Genomic DNA, 9,918 nt, shown 5'->3' with positions numbered 1-9,918 from the left:
TTAAGAATAAAAAAAATTATTTTTAAAGTAGTACATCATTATTGTAGAGGTTACAAATGCATATTAAGACAACTATGTAAGTAAATTCATTATCACTCATTAAATCGTTTTATTTTAAAATTTTGTGAAATGAACATAAGTATTAAGATTTGTAAGTCGTATATTGCACGGGTGTTATGGTAGTTGATTAAATGTAATAAAACTACCGTGCATGGCACGGAACCTAACTAACTTATATATCAAATGAATGCCAAGTGGATAAATTGGAGTGTGCGTGCCTCTTTAGGCATAACTCTTATGTGTTTTGGAAACACATAGGAGGGTAAAATAGTTATTTGACATTCATAGAGGTATTTTTTTATAGTTATAATGATATATTTTGTGTTTTATTATGCATGTATATTATACCATTAGATTATAGGTTGTCTTAGCTTAATAGTACTATTATATCTCATAGTAGTATAATATTTTATGTATAATTTACACACTTATTTGTACCATTAGAAATATATTTATACTACTATAACATGGTACTATTTATCTATTTAATAGTACAAATTTAGCCATCCTTTTTTATTGCAAAACAAATAGGCGCTAATACTTTCCCAATAAATTCAATCAAATTGAAAGCAGCTTTATTTATCTACAAGATCGATTAATTCTTCACAAAAAAGTTGTGCTTCCCTTTCTAGTGTAGGTAACGTGGCATTCATAAGATAGCAACCTTTGGATCCTTAAACTAGTGTCAATGATCGAATTGAATGATAATTTGACTTAAGTGTCAAGTCAAAGAACCTAATCAATTACGGCATTGAAAGTGGGAGGTCTTTAGGTAAGAAAAAAAAGTTAGACGAGCAAATTATAGTAACTAGATTGGCAGTTAAAGTTTTCTCTTTACTCATTGTAGATTCGTAGCACAATGCATGTAATCAGAAGTCATGCATGTGACGCAAATGATTGAGAGATACTATAATCTATGATGCATTTTGTCCAACAATGTATGCATGCATCATCCACAATCTATCATTGTATAGAATATGCCAAGCCCTAGAACTAATTCATGTGCTCTATTTTTGAGTGTATTATTGCTCCTTCAAATTTACTCTCTCCACTCCACCATGTATTTCACATTTGTAGTTCATGCACGTATCAAGTAACAATCCTAGGGTTTTACATTATTTTATATAATCAATGAAAATTAATGCATACCTAAGATACCTTGGTTGATTCTTTAAACTCTGCTCTCCTCAAACTGAAATTTTTTTTATATGGTAAAATTAATTATTCTACTAAAATTGTGTGTTATCTCCTATTCTAGTAACCCTGAAAATTTGCTTTAAATGGCTTTGATATCACTTCCTATTTCGAATTGCTACTCATACCAACAAGATGCATCTTTCTTTAAGGAGACTTGTATTATAAATATCTTCTAGGTAATCCTTAATTCCTCTTGTAACCCTTAATTCATCTCCATACGTTTCATTTCCTAAGTAATCTAGCTAGGTTTAATCTTTAGACATTTTGAGTTTTTAACTTATTTTGTTTTTCCCATAAACATACTCGTTCTCTAGTATTCTTAGGCTACTCTTAACTCCCTCTTAACCCTATCATGATCAAACAATTCGTAAGAGATTAATCACTCATAAGAGGGAGCTAGCTAGCAGAGTATGAATATAGACAAGGAATTGATAAGAAAGACAAAGGCTAAAGTTATTATTTAACTCTTACTAATTAATTTCTTATTCTCCCCTCTATAATAAGCAGTGTTTCTTTCCATAAATATAATCCTTATCCCACCCTTTTATAAGGTACACCACCTCCTCCCTAGCTTAATTAAGAACTAGTAGGATATAGGGGCTGTTCTTATCCTATTTCAATTCATATTTGATCCTTTTAAACAAAGACTAGATATCTTCTATCCTCGTCCTTTTATCCTTATATCTTCCTCCTTTCTCACTAAACAAACACTCCTTTAGGATGAGGAAATAGGTGACCTTTGGTGAGTAATGACGCGATTACAATTTACTGGTTATGCATGGTATGTGGATTTATCGATGTCGCATTATAACGAAGTGCCTTAATACTACTTAATCCTTATTTATTTTAAAAGCCTCTTTTGAGTAGTATCGGGATAGCATCCATAAGGAAATACTTATTAGCCCTTTCTTTAATTTGCCTTCAAAGAGGGTTATATTTACTCACGTTCAACAGAGTACAAAAGCGCATATACATTACATTCAAGCACATTAGCTAGCACTAGCATCATGAGGATCTTGTAACACAATTGGTGAAATGATGAGTCGGATCAAGGGAGGCATAATGTCCATGGAGCATTATCAACCAATCAAAGCTGACCACAATTCTACAACCAATCAGCATTGTCCAACTCAAATATTACTACACATGAAATTGGAAGCTTGACAACTATACAAGTAGTTAGTTACAAAAGTTTGTTACAAAGGGTTTTATAGGACCTTAGTTGCTTTTTTTATTCACACTTTCATATTTGGTAAACTATTTTCCTCTATTGTTACTTCTTTCCCTAGGATCAAATTAGTTTCCAAGACATAAGCTTTAAGTAGTGATACAGTATTAAACCAATCGTCATGTCAAATTGTCAAAACCTTAAGCTAAAATCAATGTCGGACTTTTAACTATTGGCTAAATTTTTGGTTGAACTCCTTTAATTAACATGGCATTAGAGCCAAGCTTAACCTTGACAAAAAAAGTTCACATGTACAAATCTAATCAATCCATCCTATTCAAAGTAGGATTTTAATTACGAGTATAAGAAGCCCTATGTTACATCAACATGTAAACCTAAGTGACACTCAGCTCATGTCAAAGAACATGATAGAGTTTATACTCTATCAGCTTGAGGCATCAATGAAGGAATTAATATGTCCTTAGTGCATAAAAGGGTAGAGCAATGCTGTAAGCATAATTTGTTCTAAAGCCTTGAATACCTGATAATTCTGAATCAGCCTGATACATCAATAAAGGAATCAATCCTCAGTATATGATAGACTAGTGATGTACAAATAGTTTTAAATTTTGTTCACGAGCCTTAAAACACCATAAACAAAGTAACTCATTACATTTCATATTTGAATTTTGAACATAAGGTAAATTTCGAAAAAGAATAGTACTAGTACCACATAATAGACAAACTTTCATAATTTCCATTTTAAAAAAGTACAAAGGTATATATAAAGATAATAAAATACATACATAGTAGACACATGCATTGACATATCCATTTCAAAATAAAAATAAAATTTTAAAAAAAAGGTCTGGTGGGCAGAAGCTCTACCATTTCTAGTTGCTAATAATTGCAATAAGAAGGGAGCAAGAGAACAGAGCACTCTGTTTTTTTATGAATGAAATTACCCTCTAAAATCTGCCGCTTGAATAAAAGCTATAAGAATGGAGACAATGAAGTAAAATCTATCGCATTAATTTTATCTATCATGGCTTTCTGAACCTACCTTTGTCCCCACTTTTCTTCGTGGACAACTATTGCTTCATTACGTTTTTCTATGTTTTTTTTTCTTGATTCATCCGTCTCTTTTTTACATTCCTGCTTTCTTTTTTGAGTATTTTAAAATTACATTTCTACTTTTCTTTTTTAGTAAGTAAATTTTTACCAAATATTCCAAATTATTTCTATTTTTCTGTTTTGTAATTAATGATTTCTCTATTTTCTCATTCTTATTTTCTCACTCTTATTTTTAGAATCCATGCGCATCAATTTAGATGAATATGATTGGTCTTTTTTTTTTCCACCAAAAAATATTATAGGTCCTTTTTTTCAAAGGATTGATGACATGTGTAACATTAAATATTATTCTATCTTTGTTTTACTCAAAAACATCAATTAATGTCTTGTAATTCATATTGTACTTTGTTTTATTGATCTTTGTTTTATTCCAAATTCCTTAATTCCCGTGTAATTTTACAAATAGAAATGTAAAAAAGGGACGGATGGAGTATGTTATTAATACTACGAGTATTAAACTTCCGACGTCCCTAAATTTTACATCATTCTTTGTTGCTAAAATGGATTATATTAATTACATTTTAAAACTAATTATGGATTATATTAAGGGTAATGTTATATGGATTATACAAACATTAAATACACTCTTGAAAATTGTATAAAATTAGGAATTTATGACAAAAACACGCGTAAATCGGTGTAATTAGTGTTTATATTTTTATGATTTTTTAACTTTTTACGATTTTTAAGTATAAATTTAATGAATATATGTAGTCCTAAGAACTATGTATAACATTTTCCTTATATTAATTACAAGTTTGACCCTTTTTTTAAAACTCAATCTCTTGGTGATTGTGAAGTTGTAGGACTAAACGGTGCAGTATATAAACTAAACATGAATTTCAACCATTAGATTAATTTGTTGGTTGACTAGTTTCTCTGAAATGATATCAATAGCTAACGTAATTAAAAAAAAAAAAATTATGAGTTCAAATCATATACGGAGTACCTCTCCTTCTAAATGAAATATTTAGCATTTGAATAGGCTATGATAATATTTGAAATAATATTAGAAAATTGATAAAATTAAAGAATAAAGAAACTTTGTACTAATTTAATTAGAGGAAATACTTATGGAGTTCTTGTACTGTCTTTCTCTCACCAGAGTCACCACCCATCGGTCACCATAAAGTTGTGCTCCGTATAAATCATTTTCCTAATAATATAATAACGCCTATTTTTCTTAATCTTTTTGCCTTAAAGAAAACATGACATTGAATAACCATCTATATATATATATATATATATATATATATATATATATATATATATATATATATATATATATATAGATATACATATAACCTTATTAGACTAGTATCAATGCAAAGATTATTATTGTTTGTCATATGTAAATGTAAAAGTTGTTGTGCAAAGTTGTACATCTATAGTTATATACTATAGTTTTAAAGGTGTCTCGATTAATCTCTGCATGTCATGTGACACACTCATCCATTTAATTTACGTTTAATGTCTCATAAACTTATAATAGAAAAATAAATAAATAAATAAACTTATTAATCGTCGATTTGAACAATATAACATCCCATTCTAACACTACATGCCTTCATACTAAGCTAATAAGTTTTTTTTTTTTTTTTTTTTTTTTTTTTTTTTTTTTTTTTTTTCTTCCTTGAGGCAAAGCTAAGGCATACGTTATGCTCTCTTCTGAAATAAAATAACAATATAAAAAAAAATTAATAATGAGAAGATGGAGTCCTAAATTAATTGTACACTAATGATTAACCTTGTTATGTAACAACTCGAGACATTGCTTATTAGTGAAATACTATTAAAAGGAAATAAGGGAACAAACACACATCAAGCAACAAAATAAAAGGAGTAAGAGTAACAATAAATACATCCCTTAAAAATGTATAAGTATTTCACTCATTCAAAAATTCCTATAAAGTTAGGGATAGATCATGGTTGTTAAGATCTCAATTTGGATTTTGTATGATTCTAAGACCTAAAAAATTGTCACCAATCCAAATCTCAGGTTAGGTACTAATGTTTGTAGATGAGTAAAAATTGGAATACATGTTAAATTTCGCATGAAGGTGTCAATTCGAGTGTTTAGGTCAGTTTCGGTGATGGGGTCAAGTCGGGTTAAATCGAATCAACTTTAATTTTAAGTCATACTAAATTATTGTGTTTATACAACTTAAACTTTTGAATTTATATTTTGAATTGGTTTCTGATTGGGTCTATCAAGTCAAATTTTACACCTCTAACTATCAAGCATAATACTTAGTGTTATAATATACAGAATATTGTACTTCGGGTCTAATTAAGCCACAAGGGGTGAAGGGATTTGAACATGTAATATGTCGAACATATGCATTAAGTATTAATCATTAGGCATAGACCTCATTGAAAGATTTGTAAATTTCTAAAACAAAGGAAACTTTACTTTTAATCAGAAGTAATTAATTTATAAACATCTCCAATCAATTAAAGGGAAAAAAATAAAAAACCCTAATGCACTACAGTTCAAAAAGAAATGGAGAGCAGTTGCAAAACCATATGGTATTTTGGGACCAGAGAGCAAAGGCAGATAGCTCAGATCCACCCCACTTGAATCTTAGGGACCCATCTCTTTCTCCTTCGGTACATATTAATAAATTACCAAAGATTCTCAAAATATGCTACTATGTCTAGACTCTAGATTGCCTACTAAATTAACTATACTCAACTAACTGCCATGCTAATGCTTAGGATTCCAATTTGTAAGAAAGACTTAACTATCCCTCTGTTGTACTTTGTGTCATAGTTGCCTTTGTTTCGTAATTTATTTCTACTTGCTAATATGGCTAATGTAATGAAAGCCAATTCGATATTGATAGAATATACACCAATCTGGTACGTTACCTCAACCATTAGTTTAGATTTTTGATTAATATATGTTGATCTTAAAAGTATATCATAAACCAATTTGACAACTCCAACCATCAGCTAAGGATTTTGATTAAGATGTTGATCTGAAGAGTATATTGTTTTTGTATATATATTGAAACTTTATACAACCTCCATGATTACATTAATCATTTAATCATGTTGATTTGTCGAACAAGGATCAAAAACAAAAATCAAGTTACAAGAAACAAGAAACAACGATAACCTAGTTATCTTAAATGTTATGATCATGTTATATATTTAACTAGTTCAATAATCTATAAAAGCATTAAGATTTTCTTGAATATCAAATAGCTAAAATAACAATAAGGCTTGCATTGGAGAACCAAATTGGATTCCAAGTGGTTTGTACTATAAATACTTATTTATTTATTTACTCATTGTTAATATAATACATTACTACATTATTAAGTAGTATATGTACTACATAAATCATTATTTTGATTTCTATTTTTCTACTACATTATTAAAACAACAAAAAGGTACAAAAGGTCCTCACCAAAAATTTCATTCTAGGATTTCTCTGCATGGATTTTATACTAAACTACTAAAAGGAGGTTGCTAACCAAAGAGCACATGTAAAGAGACAAAAAGAAAAGGCGAATTATGAATTTACACAATTACCCTTCCATTCCTCCCACCACTAGGCCACCACCCCCTTTTTTTTTTTTTTTCTTTTTTTTTTCTTTTAACATATCCCAAAATTATACTTGTACTAGTAAAATCAACTAAATATTTGTCCCCATAAATTGGTTTTACAAGTAAAAATTTACATTATAGAACAAGCATTAGGGTTTTCATCACTAAAGATTTGAGGAGGATATGCATACATATCCAATGCATACCTAGGAGGGTAATGGTTAAACTCATTCCTCTTCAACTCTACAATCCTAGGTCCCTCCTCCACCACCACGGCCGCCCCATCGCCCTCGCCCGCTACTCCTTTTCCCTCTTCTCCTCCCCCGCCCCCTTCACCACCGCCACCGGCTTCTTCCTTTTTGTCTCCCTTCCCCTCCCCTTTCTGTTCACCCTTTTTCCCTTCATCATTTTCTCCTTTCTTTTCTTCTTTCCCTTCTTTGCCCTTCCCATCCTCTTTCTTCTCCGCAGGAGGATCTTGGCTCACTATGCTAGCATGCTTCCCGGTGCGCTTGTATACATACTCCACTATCTTCGCCGCCTCGAACGTACCCTTTACAGTCACTAATGAGTTCTTTAGATCTGGGGTTGCTTCTTCGACCTCTGAAATCATTCAATAATTTATTCAATAAACAAACTACTAATTAAATTAATGTATGGCTGAATTAAGAATCAATTTTTAACCAATTAACTAATCATGATTTCTTCAGTTGTTAAACAACAGATAAAAATAGAAGAATGTCCTCATTTTGATGCAAGGAATAGAAAATCACATCAATTTTTTTATATTCATTGGCAGAAAATCACATCATTACTACAATGAGAAACAATAAAATTCATTTCAAAAATACTTAATTTGGCAAAATTGTAATTGTAGCCCAACAAAAAGTGTTGATATGAATATACTAGTGAATAAAAGATTATACACTTAGGATATAACAAGACCAATATACAAGTCTTAATTTTAACGATGGGGTCAGTCACATGAATCAAGATTTTTATCCCTATTTTATAATAATAATAATAATAATAATAATAATAATAATAATAATAATAATAATAATAATAATAATAATAATTAAAGAAAAAGGGAATCACCTTTCATTTTCTCTATACGTTTTTTGATCTCTAAGGAGCAAGCCTCACAATGCATGTGAACCTTGAGCACCACAGTTATGATTTTTGGCTGCATAATACAAAAATAAACACTTTTAAAATTAAACAAAACTTTTAAAATTAAACAAATTACAAAGAATATTAGCCCAATTGCAATAAAGCAAAAAAGAAAAAAAAAAAAAAAAAAAAAAAAAAAGATTAAAAATAGTGCGAGTATATCGAACTACACAAAAGTCACACTATAACGGAAAATAGTTAATTTAGGAAAATCCAAACAAATTAAAAGAAATGTAAAGTAACAATAAAATAATTAAATGAAAATACTATACCTCTTCTTTTTTCTCTTCTGGTTTAGGTGCTTCTTTCTCCTCGGCCTTCTTAGGCTCTTCGGCGGGTGGTTTCGGAATCGGCGAAAGTAGCTCGACTTGACGATGTGTCTTTTTCTGTACTCTACTTAACACCTTCAGCGGATCTGCTTTCTCTCCCTTCACCACCACTTTGTGCGTCTTGCAATCCGTCGTCACGTCTTCCACTCCTAACAGTCCAAATAAAAACTCAATTAATCGAATCAAAGCGACACAGGACTGAATCTCAGCAATGATAATATTAAAAATAATAAATAAATATTAATAATAGTAACGGACTATTACTAGAGGAAAGACACTCTGCCACTGACATACCGTCAAAGCCTTTAAGGCATTTACGGACTTTGCGAGCGCAACCCTCGCAATGCATGTAAACTCTCAAAACAATCTCCGGAGGCGGAGGCGGTGGTTGTTCATCTTTTGAATCTTTACCATCTTTGTCATTTTTATTTCCATCCTCTGATTTCTTTTCACCACTTTTTGGTTTTTCTTCCGTTGCGGCCGCCGCCGCAGCAGCAGCCTTTTCAGTTTTCTCCGCCTTCTTTTCCGGTTCCGGGTTTTTCCCTTCTTCCGCCTTTTTCTCCTCTCCTTCAGCCTTCTTTTTCTCCTGAACAAAACAAACCAAAAAAACTCATTCAAATCAATTAACACCCATAAAACAAAAACAAATACAAAATCAAATTAATTTATTGGTGATAAAAAAAAATTAAAAAAAAAAAAAAAAAAAAGAAGAGAAAATCCAAGTTTGATGACTGAAATAAATAAATAAATAAATAAACAAACCTCTCCCATTGATTTTATGAAGAAAATAGGATTTCTTTAAAATTTTGATTTTTTTTTTAACTCTCTATTTTTGAGGATTTTTATTTGAAGTTTGGTGACTGAAATGGTGGAAGGAGTAACAGTGAGCGGAGTGTAGGAGTTAAAAGAAAAGAGAGAGTGTGAGGGGAATAGAGCCAGATCTGTGGCCACTCATCGTCATCATCAACGCCCTCCAAAATGACGTGGCTTTTTATAGGGAAGCACGTGCACTGCATTTTGGGGCCACTTCTAGACACATGATATGCTCCACCTTACCCTTTCCCTCCTGCTACACAATCATCTTGTGTGAGATTGATTATTAGCAATTCTAATGTAATTATGATGGTATTGAGACACTATCATTTTACGGGTAGATTGTATTTTGGGGTATGTATAATTCATGGCTCAACTTCCGAGGTTAGAGTCTGGGTTTTATCTGATTTTGTAATACCTTTTTAAGTATTACAGTTTGATCACCATATACTTTAAAAATATTTAATAAGAGTGAAATTTGTTATAATTAAA

At 30.8% G+C, this 9,918-nt stretch overlaps 1 protein-coding gene across 1 annotated transcript; it reads right to left on the bottom strand.

Annotated features, from left to right (window-relative positions):
- Positions 1–7,176: 7,176 nt before the first annotated feature.
- Positions 7,177–9,576, bottom strand: LOC145568631 (heavy metal-associated isoprenylated plant protein 7-like). The gene is made up of 5 exons (XM_081628060.1): positions 9,376–9,576; positions 8,908–9,199; positions 8,557–8,762; positions 8,210–8,297; positions 7,177–7,714 (listed from the first exon to the last, which is right to left on the bottom strand). Exons 1-5 carry the CDS (start codon positions 9,382–9,384, stop codon positions 7,245–7,247), a joined length of 1,065 nt encoding a protein of 354 aa, XP_081484186.1. The 5' UTR covers positions 9,385–9,576; the 3' UTR covers positions 7,177–7,244.
- Positions 9,577–9,918: the final 342 nt, after the last annotated feature.

Source organism: Chenopodium album, chromosome 11 (assembly GCF_948465745.1).
Source record: "Chenopodium album chromosome 11, dcCheAlbu1.1, whole genome shotgun sequence".
NCBI classification, from domain to species: Eukaryota; Viridiplantae; Streptophyta; class Magnoliopsida; order Caryophyllales; family Amaranthaceae; genus Chenopodium; species Chenopodium album.
The sequence above is the reverse complement of the archived record's forward strand: the minus strand, read 5'-3'. Positions and strand labels throughout refer to the sequence as shown.